Source organism: Lissotriton helveticus, chromosome 4_2 (assembly GCF_964261635.1).
Source record: "Lissotriton helveticus chromosome 4_2, aLisHel1.1, whole genome shotgun sequence".
Classification (NCBI taxonomy): Eukaryota; Metazoa; Chordata; class Amphibia; order Caudata; family Salamandridae; genus Lissotriton; species Lissotriton helveticus.
This window is the reverse complement of record NC_136064.1, coordinates 90,490,067-90,514,336: the sequence shown is the minus strand read 5'-3', so window position 1 is coordinate 90,514,336 and position 24,270 is coordinate 90,490,067. Positions and strand designations below refer to the sequence as shown.

At 45.9% G+C, this 24,270-nt stretch overlaps 1 protein-coding gene across 1 annotated transcript in view; it reads right to left on the bottom strand.

Annotated features, from left to right (window-relative positions):
• ARR3 (arrestin 3) overlaps nucleotides 1-24,270 on the bottom strand; it is a 131,270-nt gene that overhangs the window by 103,673 nt on the left and 3,327 nt on the right. The window contains exon 2 of the mRNA XM_078640004.1: nucleotides 15,460-15,503. Coding sequence (XP_078496130.1) covers nucleotides 15,460-15,476 — 17 coding nt within the window. The 5' untranslated portion in view covers nucleotides 15,477-15,503. The remainder of the gene's footprint in view (nucleotides 1-15,459; nucleotides 15,504-24,270) is intronic.

The window sequence follows — 24,270 nt, the reverse complement described above, 5'->3', positions numbered from 1 at the left end:
TGCCACTTGCTAGTGGAATCAGGTTGTGAACCGAGGTATAATACATAATCCTATACAATAACAGTGGGTAAAAATAGAAAAATAAACTTTAAAAGACATTAGAGACCCCCATAAATACATCAAGATGTGTTTGAAGTGAAATCTCGGTTCAGAGAAAGTGTCTCACTTGAGGGTTCAAGAGATATCGGACATGAAGTTTCAGCCTTGGCGTTTTGCATGAGGCTGAAGGTGGGGAAGGGGAGTGGACATATGGGTTAAGCCAATGCAGATTTGGGTACACCCCATAGACTTGGGGGCATATCATCAAGAACGGAGTTAAGATTATCGCTGTGTTAGTGGCAGGAAAGTGCAGCTAAAGCGGCGATAATGGGCTTGATAATATGCTCTTGAGAATTCCAATAGAAGCCCAGGTTCTGATGTTAACCTGGGCTTCTATTTGAATTCTCCAGGGCATATTATCAAGTCCCTTATCTCCGTGTTAGCGGCAGTTTCCTGCTGCTAAAGCGGAGATAATTTTAACGCCGTTTCTTGATAATATGCCCCAAAGTTGCTAAGAGACCCCTACTAGAAACAAAAAACAACGATGTGTTGTCCTAGACCACAACAAACCCCTAACTTCTGGTGCTGTGTGTCTGACGGAGCCTGGCTGGTTGCCCTAGCGGGGGTCTGGACGTTGTTGTAAATGCGGATAGCAGAGATAATGCAATGGTCCATGGTAACTTTAAAGGTCGTAAGATGGTGTGAGAAAAAAATAAACTTCAGGACAAAACCCAATCACCCAAAACCAATCACCACTGGCGTAGCAAAGGGGGGCGGTCTGTCCCAGGTGGCATGAGTTTTGGGGGGTGGCCTCCCCACCCCCTCTCTTACATGCAGCCGCCGTGGGACAGCAAGCCCAGGGGCTGTCACAGGTGGAAAAAGGTCTGGCTACGTCACTGCCAATCACCTAGTTTCTTTTTCCTACTCAATCAATCAATAAATCAGTTGACTTCTTTAGCACTACTTTTCACCCAAAAGGATATCCAGGCGCATCTACTGCATCAATTCAGGATTCCTATCCATTCATCGGTCAATATTTCCTCTACTGAGTTTGTTGCCCTGGTGAGGAGGCAGGGGCATGGCTCAGACTGCAGCTACAAAAAGAACAATTGATGGACAGAATGCAGAACAATGTCATACATTCACCCCAGTACAGAGATCTGGGCCTAAATCCATCGTTTTTTTGCACTCCACACCACCCCAGGTCAGACATGGCCATATGCAAATCAGCCTTGACCCTGTGCCTCATGGGAACAGTCCAGTCCGAACTACCAAGCCATGTCTTTCCCAGACCGGAATCAAGCATCCAAGGACCGGTTTCTGGCTATCAGCCTTCATCAGCCTGGATAGCTTGACTCCAGTGGTGTGGAGAGCCTGGGACTCACGTCTGAGCATACCCAGCCCACTCAGGGTGAAAATTGCAAAAAACACAGTTGATGGACAGAATGTAGCATTCACCCCAGTACAAGGATCTGGGACTAAATCCATCGTTTTTTTGCTCACCATGCCATTCCAGTTTGGACCCAACCATATGCAAATCAGTCTTGACCATGTGCCCCATGGGAACAAACCAGCCCGAACTGCCAGGCCTGGTCCTCCCTGGACCGGAATCAAGCATCCTGGGACCTGTTTCAGGCTTTCAGCTCTCATCAGCCAGGATAGCTTGATTCCTGTGGCAAAGAGAACACAGGACTCATGTCTGAGCATACCCGTCCCACTCAGGGTGACAAATGCAAAAAGAAAAATTGATGGACACAATGCAGATCAATGTCATACATTCAACCCAGTACAGAGATCTGGGCCTAAATCCATCGTTTTATTGCTCACCATGCCATTCCAGTTTGGACACAGCCATATGCAAATCAGGGAGGACCTGGCTTGGCAGTTCGGACTGGACTGTTCCCATGAGGCACAGGGTCAAGACTGATTTGCATATGGCCAGGTCTAAACTGGGGTGGCATGGTGAGCAAAAGATTGATGGATTTAACCCAGATCTCTTGACTGGGGGTGAATGTTTTGATTTGTTCTGCATTCCGTCCATCAATTGTGTGTCTTTTTCAGAATGCAGTTAAGCGAATGTGCATGGAGTGCACATAAGAAATGTATTTACAGGCACAATTACGAGCCCCTTGTGCCACCGGAGAGTCACTTTTTGTGATGCTCCAGTGGCGCAATTACAAATTCATATCTATGAGTCCACGCAAAGCCACTTTGCATGGCTTCAGATGGCCTCATGGATATGGAGTACGGCAAGGCAGCACAAATTGCTGTGTTATCCTACTCTGCGTTCGGAAGGCATTGCAGTGGGTCTTCCAATGCAGCACCCATGGATTTTGATGCTGCCCCAGATTTACAAGATCATGCAAACCTGGGGAAGCCGTGCCAAATCCTTACGCAGCCCGAGGTAAGGCGTAACAAGGAGAAATATTTGTATTTTTTCTTGTTTTTTAGGTCGAACCTGGGAAGCACATGCGCTGCCGTGAGGCATGCGGCAGTGGAGTATGGCTTTGAAGCTCCGCCCACTCTCCGCCCATATTTTTAATTGGCTTGTGTCATTGTCCTTCGTAAACGCTGGCTTCCGAGTCGTTATTAGGCTTGTTAGTCTCTCCTTAGTACTGCCTTGTCTGCATTTGTTACCACCCATAACGACTGGACCTTTTCCTTGTCTTGTTACACGGTCTGCTTTATCTTGGCTGTGAGCACTATTTTGTTTAATGATTTGCCCCTATTCCACCCACTATGTCGCAGCACGCCGCCCGCTTTTATTTTATGTAATAATGGCGGTCCGCTTTAACTATAGTTGCCATGTTTCTTTATTTATTTATTTTAGCAGAGCAGTCCAGTTTAAGTATAGTGGCCACGACTACCTACTATAATTTTCTTTTAATTTTTTGTTTACCAGCGTCGATGTTGCCCTTTCACATTCATGGAGGCTGCGGCCTTTCTTTAGACAAGCCACATCTAAAGAAAGGTGCGCAGCTGCTATTAAAGTGAAAGCATGGCATCAGTGTTTTTGCAAAAAAAAAATATGTTTGTGAACTTGATAAACAGATGCTTTTTTTGTCAAAGCTCCACATGACACGGTTTCACTTTAATGTTGGCTACTCCCCTTTCTTTAGACGAGGCTTGTCTAAAGAAGGGGCGAGGCCTCCATGAATGTGAAAGCGCTGCATGGGCGCTGGTAAACAAACAAATATTTGCAATGCAATAGGTCTCGCATTTGCAAGAGTTAAAGCTGTTGCATTGCCAATAGCTCAAACTCTCGTAAATGCTCCTCTTCGCATGTGCTGGGTCTGGTGGCTCAGTGGACTAATGCATCCACTGCAGGGGCCTGTGTTTGACCTCATGGTGACTACGCTATCTCATGACCCAGTTGGGGCAGCAGAGAATTTCTCCTCCTGTCTTGTAGCGCTCGCTGGCTGGATGAAGGGCAATTGTTTGCGCCTCAATGGCAACAAGACGGAACTTCTTATCATCGGTCCGTCTCCGTCCATATGGACCTCAGCTTGGTGGCCAGCTGACTTTGGTACTATGCCCACTCCATCCGCCACGGTGAAAAATCTGGGGGTTATTTTAGATTCTAATCTCTCTTATACCCAACATGTGAGGAGTGTAGTTGGGAAATGTTATGGCACACTCAAGGTGCTCCGCAAGATCTTAGACCTTCTCCCGTTCAAAGCTAGGAAATCCCTAGTGCATGCCCTAGTCATCCCTCACCTTGACTATGGGAACTCACTGCTATTTGTTTCTTAGTAAAAAGGGCCTGAGCCAACTGCAATGTGTCCAGAATGTGGCGGCCAGGCTAGTATTGAAAATGCCTAGGAGGTCATCTGGTAAGCGGGCACTTCACCCCTTACACTGGCTTCCCATGCAAGAACGCATTCGGTTTAAAACTTTGTGTATTACCCACCGCATTGCTCATGGCCGTGGCCCCTCTTATCTCCAGAAGATGATGACCATATACCGTCCTAGACGGTCGCTGAGATCTTTGGGGAGCATGCAGATGGTGGTCCCCCGCATCCGTCGCGCTCGGATGGGAGGGAGATCCTTTAGGTTCCACGCCAGCAAATACTGGAACGAACTTCCGCTCGATTTCTGGAAGGAACCTTCAGAATCTCGTTTCAGGCTGAAACTGAAAAGTCACTTATTTCCCAAAGTCTAGTTGCCTGCTGCCTTGTGTCCTCTCCCCTCTGGGCTGTTGGACTTTCATTTCGGAGTTCTGTCGTTATGCATCCACAGCGCGGGGACGCACTGTTTTTCTGTGTAACCAGGCGCTTAATAAATGTTTTATTATTATTATTATTATGGTCACAGGTTCAAAACCTGGTTTGTCCGCTCAGCCTTTCATCCATCTGAGGTTGATAAAAAATGAGTACTGTTGGGTAACGGTTAACATTTGTCATTCAGTGCCAAGATACCCTAGTTGGGATGAATGTGCACTTTGCAAATACTTTTGTTATGTGTGCTGCATTTTGCTGCACACATTGAAAGAGGAAAATGCCTCTTGTGATTGTTTTTGTGCAGGAAAAAAACAAAAACAATCCTGGTGACAACACCGGCACACCCTTGCACCATGGTGGAAGGGTGCCTACGTTGGCGCTAGACTGCCGAAAGGGCACCAGCACAGGAGGAAAGAACAGGAATGCACTGCATAAATACGGTGCATTCCTGCCCTTTCTCTTTGGTGTAGGGTAGTGCATCAACGTGACTTGCTGCAGTGCCCTACGCCAAAACCCTAAATGAGGGCCCCAGTTTCCACACTTGACCACAAGTGACCCCTTGTGTCATTCGCCTACTGATTGACTCTCTCTCTCCTGTGTCTCGCAGTTTAAGCTTTATACTTTGCAGGGCACACAATATGTTTTCTTATTTTATCACTTCTTCACAAAATAGTTCTTTTATGTCCTGTGCGCTGCAACCCGTGTGTATAAAATTCTGTACAATAAATAAATTAAGAAGAAAGGAACCACCTCTAAGCCCCCCTTTGATTTGAATACAGATTCAATGCAGATTCTGATGTCGGCTCTTTTGAGGTGTAGGCAGAGGGGCTTGGAGTGTACTTAGGGTCTAGCACTAGCATTTTTAGATTCTTGCTATTATTCTACCACAAGGGATATTTTGAAAAGGTGCTTGTATGTGCAGTGCTTAATTTGTAAATGAATGAGTGCCGGTGCCCAAAGCTCTGCTCCATCCGTGCTATAATAGATCAGTGCAATGAATGCCAAGGCTGCGTAGTCTTGAATCCACCTCAGGCCTCTTTAATCCACTGCCAGGCACTCTCTACCCCTTGATCTCACTCCTGCAGGGCCCTGCATTCTCCCTTTGTGCCATTTTTTTCTGTCTTTCTCTTCCCCCATATTTCTCCTTTGTGTGTTTTTCTCTCTCTTGCTCCTGGTCAATATCTGATGAGGAAAAACAAATGCTGGTTCCCAAAGATGAGTGCAGTTAGCACCCAAAGCCATATACAAGCTCAAATTAAGCACTGAGTATGTGGGGCATTTTAAAGCAGAGTAGGCTATGAAAAGTGGACAATGTTTATGTAAGAGATGAACTTAGGAATCGCGTTTAGAAATGTTGGGAGATTTGGCGGAACATTGAGTACTTTAAAGCACTCTGAACCATGTTGGGTGACATTAAATTGTGGCTTTACATTGGGTGTGGCAGCTCTCCACATGGAATTTCCCAAAAAACAAATGTTATGTTAAGTGCTTTTATAGCGCGCTTATTGTCCGTGCGTGTATCTAGGTGACTTTTACTCAGTGTGTGAGGTCAACTGGGGCGGGCTTACAGGAAGAGGAGACGGCTCTGATGTGTGGTGGGAGGTCGTTCCAGGGTTTAGGGATCAGGTACCAGAAGGCACAGACCCCTGCTCTTCATTTGTGTATGAGTGGGCTGTGCGCTTCTGAGAGACCGGCCGAGCGGAGGTGTCTGGAAGGTTGGTGGAAATGAATGTGGCTGTGCATGGCTATAAATGACTTTATGCCAGGAATACTGGTGAACATTGAATAGACCCAAAATGCAAGTATATAACTGCCATGTAGCTGTTTTGTTGCCTCAGGCTGTACTTATACGGAGCCTTGAAGCAGGAATGTGTTATTTTCCCTGATGGGGTCTCCTGGTGTGGACATAATAGGTCGCACAAAGGGACTGCCTCGCGCCCCGAGAGTGAAAGATTCACAACACTGAACTAGTAACTCTGGCCAGTGGCGGTGCATCCATTGGGGGCGTTTGGGCGTTGCCCCACCAATGCCACGGGCCCATGGCCCCATTTAGAAATCGTTCTACTTCTGATGCTAATTCCAGCGATCAGGACTCCTGAATGGAATGGAATTAGCGTCAGAAGTAGAACGAGGGACGCTGAAGGAGATGGGGCTGCTGCAGCACTCAGGGTGAGTGACAGCGCAATAGTGCGCATGTTCGTTTTTGGGCTGGTCATTTTTAAGACAAGCCCAAACATGCCCACTAAGCCTTCCCCTTAGGAGAGCGAGGGTTGCTTCTTTCGCAGCCCCCAGTCTCCTAATGGGCAGGGAGTGACCCTGCTCCAGGCCAATCCTGGCGCTGCTGGACTCTGGAACAGCATCTGGATTGGCTGAGGGCCTGAGAGGGCTTGCCAGCCACTCACGCAGAAGACGACGGTGAAGGCGCCAAACGCGGACCCCGGCCCAGAAGCAGACAGCAGAGGAGGCAGACCCGGTCAGGTAAGTTTAAGCTTCTTTGTATTATATTTTCAAACCCCTGCAGACCCCCCACCCCCGCGCGAGACCCCCACACGAGACCCTCCTTCCCCGATGCGAGACCCCGCCCCGCGAGTATTGTGAGCCGCAACTGCTTGTCACTACTATGAATATTACCCATTGTTCCCCAAATTCTCTGCAACGTGAAGTTTCATATAAAATTGCACACTCCTTTCAAGTTCTTACGAGAAAGAAAGATCAGTGACATGTATTCAGTTTTAAAGACATGAGGAAAACAGTGTTATGCTTCACTCGCAAGAGAACGGTACATTCATTTTCAGCGCCTACTACTACCATCCACAAGCAAATTCCACCGGTGAGGAAATACTGTAAATTTGCTGGGAAAAACTCTGTCAAATGCATAGATTTACTAAACGTGAGGTATTATGCAAGCATTTGTCTTGGCTTGCATAGCAAAACTTTGTAAAAAAGTTGTAGGCAGTTTGCACACTCTTACTTGCAGGTGTTTTCGACTTCAGAGGTTGACAAAAATACATACCTTCCTGTAGGCTGATAATAATAGACTGATTCGGAGTGCTCAGAGACCTTGGTTTTGTTTAAGCACCATAAACAATTTATGATATAGAAATATGTTGTAATACCATGAGCTGTGTTGTAAAACGGTAGTGTGGTGTGCCAGTTGTTGAAGGGACATTGCTCTTTTGTGATATACCACCACCTATTGTTATGCTACAGCGGATGTTTCAGTGATTGCTAGGCCTCTTCTTTTCTTTTTGCCTTGATATAAAGCTCTTCTCGCTATGCTATTCATACTACTTGCTTCCCTGATATACGGCTCTTTTCTGTAATATAATGGTATTTTCAGATATATCACACTGTACTGTCTGCTGCTCTTTTCTGCATTACATCACTTGTTATTGAAACCTAGAACCTTTTCCTGTGATATGCACTTCTCATGCTTGCGATGCACACTTGTGTCTTTGATATGCACTGCTCATGCTTGTGATGCACACTTATTTGTGTGATATAGTGCTTACGTCTGTGATATATCACACCTTGCTGCTATGGCACGCTGCTTGTTGCTCTGATATGGACTGGGCCCTAATACTGTTCTCTGAAGTGTACAATACAATATTAATCAGGATTTGGTTGGCCCCTCTGGGCCCTCCAGCCACTGCGCCTGCTGCACAAATGAAAGCTGTACCTTGTTGAGTGGAGTTCACGAGATGGGATTTCTTTGCGTGAAAATGCACCTTTTGCCCACTCTTTTTTCAAAATTTCCCGGGGGGAGAAACCCCCCAAACCTCCTGTAGGTGATTCAGGCTCGCTCACTAAGTTCGCTCGCCACAGTGAAGTACGACAATTGTTTTATGACCAACACTTTCAAATGTCACCATCCGCCACTGAACTCTGCTCTATATAGAATGGAAGTTAAGTGCACCAGCAGTGCCTAGATCCTGAGAACTCTCCTATGGAGGGGTTTAGGAGAAAGGCAGAACTTGATTGAGCGATTAAGGCACATGTCCCTACTGGAGCTGGTCCAATCAATGATGACTTACATTATTGATTAAGGCGGGGACACGGTGTTGCAAATTTGGGTCTGCACCAACTTGTATTGTTTTCAGTTGCTCAATCCACAGGAAAAAACATTTTGGAATCATGCAGCTTATAGTACTTTTGTCCTGTCAAGGTATCCGTCGACCTGCGTTAAGATCCCTGACATGTGTCTCCTGGACCATTATCCAGGTGAACACTTTGTGGTGCCATAACTAGAATGGGGTTGTGTCAAGAGGAGCTTCGGTACCACCAGCACTTCTTTAAAAGACACTATCTACATTCATAGCGCACATGTGAGTAATATTCTTCTAAATAATTGTTTCAACTTGAGGAGTTTGACAAGGCAGGGCATTCTGTTGTTAATCCTTGGGTGAGGAATATCTCCAAAACTATCCTGTTATTTGCTCACAAATTAGGCTCAGACTCATGTTTTGTGGTCCTGCCTTTTTAGATTAACACTCTGTGTGTGTTCGGTGCAAAGAAGGGTTTGCCTGCCTCACATATGATGGTGAGCCATCGCAAAACATCTTTCCAAAGTGTGTGGTGGAGGCACAGGAAGTCACAACTACACAAGTCTTCATTTATTACATGTCTGTCCAGCCCAGTGCAGGTAGGGTGCTGTAACCAACGTATACACTGGGCCTAGGAGTTGGAATTCAATGCTAGTCTTAGGGATCCTGAGGAAGGCAAAAAGAACAGGTAAATGAATGGAATGCTGGACAGTATGTGGCCATCTGATTGACCGAAGGGCGTTAAAAAGGTGGTGCAACCCCAAGAGCTTCCCAAAAAGTGAGGAACCCACCCAAAAAAGCCATGAACTTTAATTTTAAGGTATTTTATCCCAGTTGTGCCCTCTGGTCCCCAGAGATGCCACTGGCCCTCACTTTATATACAGACACAGCATTAGAGCTTGTACTCAATACAGACGCAGCGTTAAAGGTTGTACTCAACATAGAAACAGAATTATGGCTCATCCATACTAATATAATAAAGAGAGAGCCCAAACCTTTGAGGCGGGTAATCTCAGGAACCACAGCACCAATCACCACACCCAATGCAGCGTTGGAAAGGGCAGTTACAGCAGAAGGACATAGGCTATGCAGACGCCCACCATATACATTTAAAAGGTAAAAGAACCGTGCCAGCAAAGTAGTCCCTTGTGGGCGTGTCTGCGTTGTGCTGTGGGCGTGTGCTGGGGGCGTGTGCTACGTTCCACCCTTAATGCCATGTCTCATATTGTGTGCTAATCCCACCCTGCTCCCTTTAAATACCCCTTCACCCCATAATCATAACCCATCCTTACTCCTTAAAATACCCCAACACCCTTAAACACTAACCCATCTTAACTCTATAAATATACCCTGTACCCCAAAACCCAAACCTATCCCTAAACCCTAAAAATACCCCTGTACCCCAAAACCCAAACCTAGCCCTGAACCCTATAAATACCCCTGTACCTCAAAACCCAAACCTACCCCTGAACCCTAAAAATATCCCTGTACCCCAAAACCCAAACCTACCCCTGAACCCTAAAATACCCCTGTACCCCAACACCCAAACCTAGCCCTGAACCCTTAAAATACCCCTGTATCCCAAAACCCAAACCTACCCCTGAACCCTAAAAATACCCCTGTACCCCAAAACCCAAACCTACCCCTGAACTCTAAAAATATCCCTGTACCCCAAAACCCAAACCTACCCCTGAACCCTAAAATACCCCTGTACCCCAACACCCAAACCTATCCCTGAACCCTAAAAATACCCCTTTACCCCAAAACCCAAACCTAGCCCTGCACCCTTAAAATACCACTGTACCCCAAAACCCAAACCTACTCCTGAACCCTAAAAATACCCCTATGCCCCAAAACCCAAACCTAGCCCTGAACCCTAAAAATACCCCTGTACCCCAAAACCCATACCTATCCCTATACCCTAAACCTACCCCTGTACCCTATAACCCAAAACTATATCTGAACCCTTAAAATACCCAAACACCCCAAAGCATATACCTCAGTACCCCAAAACACATACCCCTATACCCATACTTACCTTATCCAAACATTTTTAAAAAACGTGCTTTTACCATTCATGCATTTACAACGAATTTCGTTGTAAATGTATGCGTGGTAAAAGCATATAAAATGTAATGCCATGCGTTATAATGGCACTGCGGAGTCATGGTACTTTCGTAATGAAATTATGCGGAGTGATGGTATGCGGAAAGAAAGTTGTGGAATAATGGGTGTTTACCCTCCCACAGGAAAGTACATTGGTGGCACGGCGGCCCACATCTCCAGCAACATACTCATATTTTTTCACCACCCATTTGAAAAATGCACAGGTCTCTGTCATTGATGGCCAGCACCGACATACACTTTTAGACACACCTCCTGCCACAAGTTCTAGAATTGCGAACTTTAGAGCTGGGGAGCTACGTTCGAATCTTGGCATCAGCTCAATATCCTGTGATTCCAGGCTAATCGATTTGTCTACCCGTGCCTACCACAAATGAATGTGTTCTTCTGTCATGCAAATTGTGCTCGTACCATGTTGTCGAGTTCGAGCTATATAATATTGCAAGGAAAAATAAAGTAGGGAAACTCGAGTTCACACACTACTGAACGTGCACTCTTAAATGCATCAGCAGTGCACTGTGAATCGGAGCGTTTCACAGGCCTGACACAGATAAGAAATGCTATCAAAACGAAATCCTACAAAACAATATACTGCTGGCCGGCAGCAATTCATACCCGGACAATGTTGGGACGGGCTGCTAGTATTCAATAAAGACACAGTGTCACAGTGTGCACTCAATACAGACACAGCGTTAGAGCTTGTACTCAACACAGGCACATTATTTAAGCTCGCACTGAAGTATTGAATAAAGGCACAGCATTAGAGCTTGTTCTGAATACGGACGCAGCCTTAGAGCTTGAACTCAATACAGACACAACATTAGAGTGTGTGCTCAATACAGACACAGCATTAGAGCGTGTCCTCAATACGGACACAGCATTAGAGCTTATACTCATTAGAGACACAGCATTAAAGTGTGTACTCAATACCAGCATAACAACAGAGCTTGTACTCAATACAGGCACAGCATTAGAGCTTGTACTCAATGCAGACACAGCATTAGAGCGTATACTCAATAGAGACACAGCATTAAAGCTTGTACTCAATACCAGCATAACACCAGAGCTTGTACTCAATACAGGCACAGCATTAAAGCTTGTACTCAATACCAGCATAACACCAGAGCTTGTACTCAATACAGACACAGCATTAGAGCTTGTACTCAATACCAGCATAACACCAGAGCTTGTACTCAATACAGACACAGCATTAGAGCTTGTACTCAATACCAGCATAACACCAGAGCTTGTACTCAATACAGACACAGCATTAGAGCTTGTACTCAATACCAGCATAACACCAGAGCTTGTACTCAATACAGGCACAGCATTAGAGCTTGTACTAAATAGAGACACAGCATCAGAGCTTGTACTGAATACAGACACTGCATTAAAGCTTGCACTAAAGTACTGAATACAGACACAGCATTGGAGCTTTTACTCAATACCGACACAGCATTAGAGTTTGTACTCAATAGAGGCACAGCATTAGAGCTTGTACTCAATACAGACACAGCATTGGAGCTTGTACTCAATACAGGCACAGCATTAGAGCTTGTACTCAATACAGACACAGCATTAGAGCTTGCACTCAAGTGCTGAATACAGACACAGTATTAGAGCTTGCACTCGATACAGATACAGCATCAGAGCTTGTACTCAATACAGGCACAGCATTTAAGCTCGCACTGAGGTATTGAATAAAGGCACAGCAATAGAGCTTGTTCTGAATACTGACGCAGCCTTAGAGCTTGAACTCAATACAGACACAGCATTAGAGCTTAAATTCAATACAGACACATTATTAAAGGTTGCACTGAAGTACTGAATAAAGGCACAGCATTAGAGCTTCTTCGGAATACAGACACCGCATTAGAGCAGTGTCCTCAATACAGACACAACATTAGGACTTGCACTCAATACAGACACAGCATTAGAGCTTGTCCTCAATACAGACACAGCATTAGAGCTTGTACTCAATACAGACACAGCATTAGAGCTTGTCCTCAATAAAGAGACAGCATCAGAGCTTGTACTCAATACAGGCACATTATTAAAGCTTGCACTGAAGTACTGAATAAAGGCACAGTGTTAGATTTGTGGGTCTCTAGTTGGCACAGGTAGGTACTTGTGACAAATAGGGACCCTTGCCTCTAGTCAGGGTAAGGGGGTACACTCCTAAAATAACCCCTGCATACCCCCTTGGTAGCTTGGCACGAGCAGACAGGTTTATCTCAGAGGCAGTGTGTAAGCATTTGTGAACACACAAGTGACAACACTACAGATGGACACCACACCAGTTGTATATTAAAAATAAGTATTCTTTATATAGATTTAACACAAGACCACAAACAACAAAAATCCACAATACTGTACTTAAAATGGTAGAATTAGCTTAGTTCTCTTTAGATCCTAAAATGTGACACTGTGAGTCAATGTACCTTAAGATGCGTAACACTTCTACAACGAAAGTGTTGCAGGGATGGTGGTGCGGTAATTCCTTACACGCAAAGACAGTGATGCATTGAAGATTCGGTGCAAAAGAAACAAAGATGGCATCTTCTTCTTGATGCAACATACTCCTCTGATGTTGCGAGATGTCTCGACTCGATGTGAAGGCTGCAGCGGCGACATCCTTGTCCAGTGATGCGACGAAATCGGCTTTGGCGGCGACACTCTTCTCTGACGATGCGAGATGCTTCCGCTCGATGCAACAGCTACAGCGGTGACACCCTTGTTCAGTGATGCGACGATAGCGGCTGTGACGGCGGCGCGCTGCTCCTTGGATGCGAGGCGCTTCTGTGGTGCAATGCAACAGCTACAGCAGTGACACCCTTGCTCAGTGATGCGACGGCAGCGGCTGCGACTGTGACACGCTTCTTTGATGTTGCGAGACGTTTCTCGTGATGTGGTGCAATGCGACAGCTACAGAGGTAGCATCTCCGTGATGCGAAAGCAGCGGCTGCAACGGCGACACACTTCTTCTTTGTGGGTCGCGCTTCCAGCTCCTTGCGACACGCAGTCCCTCAGAAGGCCTATAACAGCTGCAGGCACTCCCAAAGAACTCTTGGGGAGCTGGTGGTTGAAGTCTGTTGTCCCTGAGACTTCAGCAGGAGGCAAGCTCTTCTCTCAAGCCCTTGGAGATCCTTCACAAGTTAAATAAAGCACACAAAGTTCCTTTCTCCTTCCTTTGGCAGTCAGGCAACCACTGCAGGCCAATTCCCCCAAGCAGCACTTGAGCTTAGGGATAATCTCTCCTCAGTTTCTTCAGGTTCCTCTCCTCAGCAAAGGTTTCTTCTTGTTTCCCGAAGTGATCTAAAATTCTTGGGTCTGGGTCCCAATATTTATACAACTTTTCTCTTTGTTCTCTGAAGGCAAAGAGGCCTTTGCCTAGTGCAAACCAGGTCCGGTCAGTCCTGGATCCTGGAGCACTTTGTTGACATGATTCCTTCTTTCTTTTCAGAGTGCAGGGCAGAGACATCAGACACACCACAGGAGGAGGTGGAGCCAGCATTGTGAAGGGAAGGCACAGCCCTATTCAGGTCCCAGGTGCAACTCCTCCCTCCCATCTAGATGCAGATCCCTCTATTCACCACTGGGCTGACTCACCCTGTCTCCTGGAATCCCCTATCCCCTGTCACTCAAACTCCAGACAAGGAATACACAACCTTGAAGAGGCAGGCTTCGATAGACAAGAAAATACCTACTTTCAAAAAGTGGTATTTTCAAACACAGAATGTTAAAACCAACTTCACTAAAAGATGTATTTTATCATTCTGAGTTCAGGCATTCGAATTTCTACCATGTTCCCTGAGTCATTTAGGATTATAAAATGTAATAATCTAAGTGCATATTCTGGCCTATGGAGAACAGGTAGCCTTGCAATAGTGAAAAACGAAAAACGCTGTAATTCACTATTAGGGCATGCCACACACATCAGAGCTTTTCCTACCTTATACTTACAATGCACCCTGCCCTTGGGCCTAACATAGGGGTGTCTGATATGAAGAAAAGGGAAGGTTTAGGGACTGGCAAGTGGATGCACTTGCCCAGTCATCATGGCAGTACCAGACTGCACACAAGCTCTGCAATGGCAGACCTGAGACACACTTTACAAGGCTGCTTCTGTGGGTGGCACAACCAGTGCTGCACGCCCACCTGCAGCATTTGGATTTACAAGCCCTGGGCTCACTCAGTGCACTGTACTGCAGTGGCACAGTGCCCAAACCATCTAGCACCAGCAAAAAGACATGAGGCAACAGCAAAAATGGAAGGGAGACCCACGCCAAGCTGCCAGGTCTAACACACAGCATTAGAGCTTCCTTGGAATACAAACACAGCATTAGAGCATGTACTCAATACAGTCACATTATTTAAGCTTGCACTCTAGTATTGAATAAAGGCACAGCATTAGAGTTTGTACTCAATACAGACACAGGATTAGAGTTTGTACTCAATACGGACACAGCATCAGAGCTTGTGCTCAATAAAGACAGCATTAGAGCTTGTACTCAATACTGACACAACATTAGAGCCTGTACTCAATAGAAACACAGCATTAGAGATTGCACTCAAAACAGACACAGCATTAGAACTTGTACTCAATACAGACACAGCATTAGAGCTTGTACTCAATACAGGCACAACATTAGAGTTTGTACTCAATATAGACACAGTATTAGAATCTGTACGTACTCAATACAGACACAGCATTAGAGCTTGTCCTCAATACAGACACAGCATCAGAGCTTGTACTCAATACAGGCACAACATTAGAGTTTGTACTCAATATAGACACAGTATTAGAATCTGTACGTACTCAATACAGACACAGCATTAGAGCTTGTCCTCAATACAGACACAGCATCAGAGCTTGTACTCAATACAGACACAGCATCAGAGCTTGTACTCAATACAGACACAGCATCAGAGCTTGTCCTCAATACAGGCACAACATTAGAGTTTGTACTCAATACAGGAACAGTATTATGGCTTGTGCTCAGTAGAAACAAAGCACTGGAGCTTGTACTCACTTTGATCCGTCCGCCATGTTTGTCCTGCCGATTCAGATGACACCCTATAGAGGGAAAAGGGAGAGGTGAAACGTTGACAGAAGCAGGGGTTGAGTGCAGAAAAACAGGCATTTTGAAGATGGATCCGTTATGAGATTTGCAGACCTCACACATTGGTCTTTGTATCTTTTGAAATTATTAGCTCTTTGTTGGAACTGGCACATTGAGGCAAGGCCCTAGCCAGGCTGAACCTACCACTCTATAACCTGCGCTCACCATTGGGTAGCTTGGCACTGAGCAGTCAGGCTTATCACAGAGGCAATGTGTAAAACATTGGCACAGAACTCACACAGGCTCGGACTGGCCGTTGCGGGCACCGGGCAATCCCCCGGTGCGCCGCAAGGGTGGGGGCCGGTTTTGGGCCCTGGGGGCCGTTTTTGTTAAAGGGACGTTTTTGCAGCATAGCTGCAAAATCGGCCCTGTAACAAAATCGGCCAAAAACTGGCCCCGGCATAGAGCTCAGTCGCACCCCCAGGGGGCTGGCCGAGCACTTTGCCAGGGCCGGTTTTGGTTCTCAGTCCGGCCCTGAACTCACACACAATAAATACACTCAGTGTCACAAATGAGACTTCACACGTGTTGTATGTAAATAGAATTTGTATTCAACACATACATTAACTAATTCAGCATTAACATCATGTATTTCTAGGCATAAATCACATGTGGAACTATCACTAGCAGTACTAGGCCTAAACGTGTTAAGCTGACATCAGTTGTATGCACACTTGGGAAAGATCCTACTCCACCCCCACCGCACCTTTATGCGGTGCAACACGTTGTCAAACCTAGGCCCACTTCAGCAATTATTATAAATCAATATCACACAGTTATATAGTGCACCCCAGGTCACAACGATATCAGAAATATGTACATACAACAAATAATTACTTTTAAATAGCCCTGTAAGTCAAGGCCGCACGGGTAAAAAGCAATGTCAAACATACTATTCTTTTGGCAAGGAAACAACATGTACCGAAACAGCGCCGTGCGGTGTATTTAATCACAGACAGTCACTCCCACACACTCACTCAGCACCGATATGCGGTGCTATGAATATCTGGCTGGTTCATATGGAGTGAAGTCGCACACACACGCACACAGAGCAATAATGCGGTGCACTGACATCTGAAACGTCAGTTTAATGGTCTTAAAAATTCCTCCAGAAATATATTGATTTATGCATAACCTTATTTAGAATTCTTGTCTAATACGCTGTAGCATTCTCTTTTTTTTTCACTTGCACCGTTTTCATATTTCTTCACCAGCACAAAGTGTTCACCTTTTCACTTAGCACACAACTTCAAAGCATGCTTGATGCTGCATTTTGATTTGTGAAGTTCAATTTGTACGCCTTTGCTGACAATATAATTGCATTCAATCATGTTTCCGGGACTATTTGCAAATTATTAAATGCATGTTTTGTAATTAATGTACTCCTCGTGCCACTCCAAGCACCATGCGGTACATAACCTTTGCAGTTGGAATGGTTGCTTTCCTCTCTTAATGTATTACTTATTTTTTGACTTAATGTGTAATTGTTGATCTTTTTTTGTTACATTGTTGAACCTTATGTAAAACGCTCTGATACCTTCGGATCTAGCCAGCGCTATATAAAACTCTTTAAATAAATAAATACATGAAGGTAAATCAGCATACGTGGATATTTGATCAGTGCAGTGGCGGCTCGCGTAGGCTGTGCTCTGGGGCGTTGTGGGCGAGGAGGGGCAGGGTGGGGCGGGGTAGTAAACTCGGACATACGACAGAACGGAGGAACCTGTTCCATCGTAGGTCTGAGTTTACTATCCCCCATCCTGCCCCTCCCCCGCCCGCACCGCCCCGCAGAACGCTCTATGTGAGCCGCACTGGATCAGTGGGAAGGCGATGCAGTGGGTCCAACTGGCCGACGGGCCCATGAGGTTGGTCCTCTCTCCGGCCACTGTTGACTCCTAATGCAGAGTCAGCTTTAAGTACTGATATGGGCACGGCATGCATGCCAAGGCACGCATGGCGTTTAGTTGGTCTACCTCTGGGTGCTGTATGCACGGGCACTGGGGGGATCCCCTGAAGGCACAGGTGGGAGGGAGTTCCGGGGACTCCATCCATCCTTGGAGGGACCGCAGTGGCCTCCGCCTTGGAAAGAAACCCCACACAGACTCATCCACCGTCCGAGGATATTATTACCTGGTAGTTCAAACACCATCATATGAGAAACATAGAGGTGACAGCCAATTATATAATCTAACGTGTATTTGTAAGGCGCACGTTCACCCAGAAGGACATCTTGGCTATGAATAACAGATGTTAATTGCTACCCTATCTAATGATACTCATTTTACCGACCTCGGAAGGATAAAAGGCTGAGAGGCCCCACCGGGATTTGAAACTGTGACCATGAAGTTAAACACAGGTTTTTACATTGGACACATTAGTCCACTAAGCCACCAAACAACAACACCCACATTCCATATTTCTTAACATCCAGATCTTCCTGACCTTCAGCCTTACCCCTGCCTATCAGTTGCGTTCCCATGAGTGTGCTGGAGGTTGCTTAGCATTTGTTTGTTGTTGTTCCCTCAAACACTATTGCTGCCAAAGCTCTATGCAGCCAGAACAACTCTGTGAGAACATCTGTTCTAATGTTACTCCTACCACCTCGTGGCTTCTAATACTAGGAGGACACTTATGCTGAGATGTCCAGGCGTGCCCCAGGTACTCAGAAGACGTGGGAAGTGAGTGCGCCCCCCAGGACCAGACCGTGGGGCTGTATGATGTCACGGGCACTACGGGCCCGATTCACAGAACTAACTTAAGACAAAATCCTAAACTTACTACCATTTTGGTATTCACAGAAGGCACTTACTCATTTCGGTATTCACAGAAGGCACTTACTCATTTTGGTATTCACAGAAGGCACTTACTCATTTTGGTATTCACAGAAGGCACTTACTCATTTTGGTATTCACAGAAGGCACTTACTCATTTTGGTATTCACAGAAGGCACTTACTCATTTCGGTATTCACAGAAGGCACTTACTCATTTCGGTATTCACAGAAGGCACTTACTCATTTCGGTATTCACAGAAGTTAGGAGTCCTTACTTTAGGACTCCTGAATGCCTTCTGTGAATACCGAAAGCCTTAAAGTTAGGATTTTTCTCAGTTTAGGAGCAGCAAAGACATAAACAAATATATAATAACAACATATAAACCATAATCACATGTATAATACAATACATACACACAATATATACAACATTTACAAAGACCCTAATTATAACTAGAACTGATGTACACTCCTTATTCTGAGTAATACACTCCGAGGTGGGAAACAACCTTTACAACGCAACTTTTACAATGCACTACCATTACAATGAAACTTTTACAACGCAACATCCATTACAACGCATGCCATTACAACGCAACCATTACAACGCATGACACTACAACGCACACCACTACAACGCATGTCTTTACAACGCAGTCATTTCAACGCATACCATTACAACGCATAACATTACCATCCAACACTTACCCTACTGTTGCACCCCCTGGAGTTAGAATAGTAATTTTTACCACTACACTATCCAACACTTACCCTACTGTTGCACCCCCTGGAGTTAGAATAGTAAATTTTACCCCTACACTATCCAATACTTATCAAAACATGCAATGTAATGTTATGTGTTGTAATGGTATGCGTTGTAAAGGTATTATGCGTTGTAATGGAATGCGTTGTAAATGTAGTTTTTTAATTTTCGTTGTAATGGCATGCGTTGTAATGGAATGCGTTGTAATGGATGTTGCGTTGTAAAAAAATGCGTTGTAAAGGTATGCGTTGTAAAAGTGTGTGCGTTGTAGTGACATACATCCCCAAATTCAAAATAATTGGACTCCTCCTATATTTGTATTAGCCTTCATTTCTGTGGACTCATTTTTTGCAGCCTTTTATCTATTTTTGTAGTATTTTTGTTGCTGTTCTGTTGTCCAGGGAGCCTCGCACGTGCCCCACCCTGCTCTCCATTGACCTGAGAGGGGTCACCGGCCCCCCTGCCCCCCTGTCTGTCGCGCTCTTTGCTGCCTCCGTCTCTTGAAGTGAACAGCGCGCCTGGAAGCCTCTCTAAGCCGCTTTGCTGCAGTTGCCGCCGCCCTGATCTGCAGGCGCTAATCTCCAATTAGAGCAGATTAGACAACCCGTGGCCGGGGCCGCCCTGCTCTGCCAGGCCGCGTGCCCGCCAAATACAATTACTACCTCCGAGGAGACGGGTTAAGTATCCCTGAAGCAAGGAAAACGAGCCAACTGATTAAGTCAAAATACATTGACATAATTATCGCATTCATTTGAAAATAGATGGGATAAAGAAAATTACTTTCAAAATAATAAACTTACTTCACGAATTAATTAGAATAAGTGGGGGGTGGACTTCCCTCACTTGGGAGCATCCACCGGAACTCCATCCCAATTAGAATACGAGTCCAGTCCCCTCTTAAAATTCAGTAAACGCACCGTAAACTTTATGTAAAGTCGTTATTTACCATCTTAAATCCCTTTCTAAGCTACATAGCGCCAAGAGGCTCCACTAGAGCAATAGAGCACTTTATAAATCTCCCACAATTAATGAAATAGTGTCAAGCACCACGCTCTGCTCTGGATGCCGGATCTGGTGGCTGCCTGGATTAATGTGTCCACTGCAGCGGCCTGTTTTAACCTCTTGGTCATAGGCTCAAATCCCAGTGGGTCCACTCAACCTTTCATCCTTCTGAGGTCGATAGAAAAGTAACGTTGGGTAACAATAAACATTTGTTATTCAGAGCCAAGATACCCTTTAAGGTGAACGTGCTATTTACGAATACACATTTGAAATATATTTTCTGGTGAAACTGCTGACTCTGACCAAAGTTAGTCCAAGCATAGTATTTTGAATTGGAAGGGTATCCTTCCAGTCGGAGCTTTAAGTGGGATGAAAAAACGAAGGGGTCTCTCAAAGGGGCGTGGGCAATGCAATTAAGGGTGTAGCTTAAAAAAAACCTAAGCTACAAATCTGTACTTAGCATAGTTTGTTGCCCGACTGGCATTTTGCTGCTTCTGTCGTTGCATCCAGATATCAATACAACAAGTAACATTACACCTACAACAAGTTAGGACTATTGGCTTTGTCAGTGGTTGTTAGTTGCATATGATAAATAAGCATCAACTACGGCTTTGTTGTAGAGAATATTGAAAATGCTTCAGGTCTGACATGATGAGACTATGAAAGAATTAGAACGAGTCTCTTTCAAGTTACATCAAAGGCAGTGGAGGGTGGTCCCGCTGCAGAGTTCAGATTTTTTTTCACCCTGAGGCTGAAGGCAAAAACGGAGAGCCGGTAAGGGCCCGTCTCGTCACCTGCTTTTTAGAACTGCCGGTGCTCAGGACTGGCAGGACCTGGCCCACTTAAAGCCTTGCTTCCAGTACAAAATCTATGCTAGACTCACGCAGACACCCTTTCACTATGGTGCAAAGGATAATGCCATATTCCTGTAAATATGGCGCTCTCCTGTTCTATCCTTCTCACGCAGCACAGCGCGGGATTTGCAGCTGCTGCACTGTGCTGTCTGATAACTTGGTAAATCTGGGCCTCTGTGTGAGACATTTGGGAAGACTCAGGTAGAGACCCTTGGAGTAATCGCGATGAGAGGTCACCAATGGCTTTCGGGTCCATCCATGGAAGAAGCTGGCCATCTCGAGCTCTGCACCAAAAATGTAGAGTTCACATTTGCCCTCCCTCCCGGACCACACCCTCAGGTCAGCTGTCGGAAGACAACTGGAAGACGTTCGTGTGATTGACATGTTCCCAGACAGTGGTCCGCTTCACTTCCGGGTGAAACCTCAGTTGTATACATACTGCCGAAAGTGGTCTAAACTGTGGCTGTGACTCTCTGGCACGTGCACACCCCCTCCCAGTCTACAGACATATTGTAACTTGTGCCTTTTCCGGAACCTGCTCACCAGTGTCTCTCCTTCCCTCGTTTGTTTATTTGATGTCCCTCTTCCTTTTTTTCATATGTTTTTCCTGCATGTAAATGTGGCTACTGGCGTGGCAATGGTACTTTCCATCCCAGCGGTAATATGAAGGATAAATGTGGCTCCTGGCGTGGCAATGGTACTTTCCATCCCAGTGGTAAAGTGCAGAGTAAATGTGGCTACTGGCGTGGCAATGGTACTTTCCATCCCGGTGGTAAAGTGCAGGGTAAATGTGGCTACTGGCGTGGCAATGGTACTTTCCATCCCAGTGGTAAAGTGCAGAGTAAATGTGGCTACTGACATTGGTACTTTCAATCCCAGCGGTAACATGCAGGGTAAATGTGGCTACTGGCGTGGCAATGGTACTTTCCATCCTGGCGGTATCATGCAGGGTAAATGTGTTTATTGGCTTGGCAATGATACTTTTCATCCCAGCCTTAACATGCAGTGTAAATGTGGCTACTGGAGTGGCAATGGTACTTTCCATTCCTGTGGTAATACGTAGGACAAATGTGGCTACTGGTGTGGCAATGGTACTTTCCATCCCAGAGGTAACATGCAGGGTAAATGTGGCTACTGGCCTGGCAATGGTACTTTCCATCCCAGCGTAACATGCAACGTAAACATGGCTACTGGCTGGCAATGGCACTTTTTATCCGAGCTGTAACATGCAGTGTACAGGTGGCTACTGGCGTGGCAATGGTACTTTCCATCACAGAGGTAACATGCAGGGTAAACGTGGCTATTGGCGTGGCAATGGTACTTTCCATCCCAGAGGTAACATGCAGGGTAAATGTGGCTACTGGCGTGGCAATGGTACTTTCCATCCCAGCAGTAATACGCAGGACAAATGTGGCTACTGGTGTTGCAATGGTATTTTCCATCCCGGCGGTAACATGCAGGGTAAATGTGGCTACTGGCGTGGCAATGGTACTTTCCATCCCAGAGGTAACATGCAGGGTAAATGTGGCTACTGGCGTGGCAATGGTACTTTCCATCACAGAGGTAACATGCAGGGTAAACGTGGCTATTGGCGTGGCAATGGTACTTTCCATCCCAGAGGTAACATGCAGGGTAAATGTGGCTATTGGCGTGGCAATGGTACTTTCCATCCCAGAGGTAACATGCAGGGTAAATGTGGCTACTGGCGTGGCAATGGTACTTCCATCCCAGCAGTAATACGCAGGACAAATGTGGCTACTGGTGTTGCAATGGTATTTTCCATCCCGGCGGTAACATGAAGGATAAATGTGTCTACTGGCGTGGCAATGGTACTTTCCATCTCAGAAGTAACATGCAGCGTAAACGTGGCACTGGAGCGGCAATGGTACTTTCCATCCCAGCGGTAACACGCAGCGTAAACGTGGCTACTGGCATGGCAATGGTATTTTCCATCCCAGCGGTAACACGCAGCGTAAACGTGGCTACTGGCGTGACAATGGTACTTTCCATCCTAGCGGTAACATGCAGGGTAAACGTGGCTACTGGCTGGCAATGGTACTTTAAATCCCAGAGGTAACATGCAGCTTAAAGGTTGCTACTGGCGTGGTAATGGTACTTTCCATCCCAGCAGTAATACGCAGGACAAATGTGGCTACTGGTGTGGCAATGGTACTTTCCATCCCAGCAGCAACATGCAGGGTAATCGTGGCTACTTGGCGTGCCAATGGTACTTTCCATCCCAGCGGTAACATGTAGCGTAAACGTGGCTACTGGCGTGGCAATGGTACTTTCCATCCCAGCGGTAACATGTAGCGTAAACGTGGCTACTGGCGTGGCAATGGTACTTTCCATCCCAGCGGTAACATGTAGCGTAAACGTGGCTACTGGCGTGGCAATGGTACTTTCCATCCTGGCGGTAACATGCAGCGTATGGCATTCTTGAACAGCAACCTTATAGAAATTACTCAACTCTGAAATATTTCATCGACACTATATAGTTGAAGTATCCTAGAATATTATGGCTTACAGCTGTATGTTATTGCATCGATTTTTTTTCTGGCAGAGAAGCTATGAGGGACACAAACAATGCTGGGCATTTGTTCTCTGCACATTCTTCCAAAGGAGTGTGTTTGTTTTTCTCCTGTACTAACATTCCCTTCAGACTTGTTTCCAGGGGCCTGAGCTGGGCTGTCTCCATGCGGTGGCCCAGGTCCTGCCTGCTTTGCATCCAGTCTTTTGTGCTGGACACCCGATCATTTATAAACACTTTTACAATTTGTGGCTAATTCTCTTGTTTTCGGTCTGCCAAGAAGGACATTAACTAAGTTAGGATTGTTAATAACCGAAGGACTCAGGCTGGTGATAAAAACTTTCCTTTCAGTTCAATAGCTCACACCTGGGAGGTGCTAAAAGGAAGAAGGCGTCCACTAACTGCCCCTACTGAAGAACCTACACCCCGCAGCCCTTCGCATCACACATTCCCTCACCGAGAGGGGAGTGGGCGCAATCATGTTTGTAAACGATGCACTTCCGCGGTTGTTCCTTTTCTTCCCTTGAGGTCCTCATTCTTCACAACAAGCCCTCCCCTCAGCTCTTATCCAGGGTCTTCTAGACGCAGTGCACCATGGGAGACCACCTTTGACTTCTGAATCCTGATCCCTGAGTTTCACTGCCTGCTCCTGGATTGGTGTGGTAGGATCTGTCCTTTCTGCACAGCCTGGACCCCTGGCTCCACTCCTGGTAACTCACAGCATCCTCTCAGTCCCTCATCTTACCACATTCCCCTGTCCTTCCTTCATGTTTGTCCTGGGACTCCTAGTCTTCCTATTA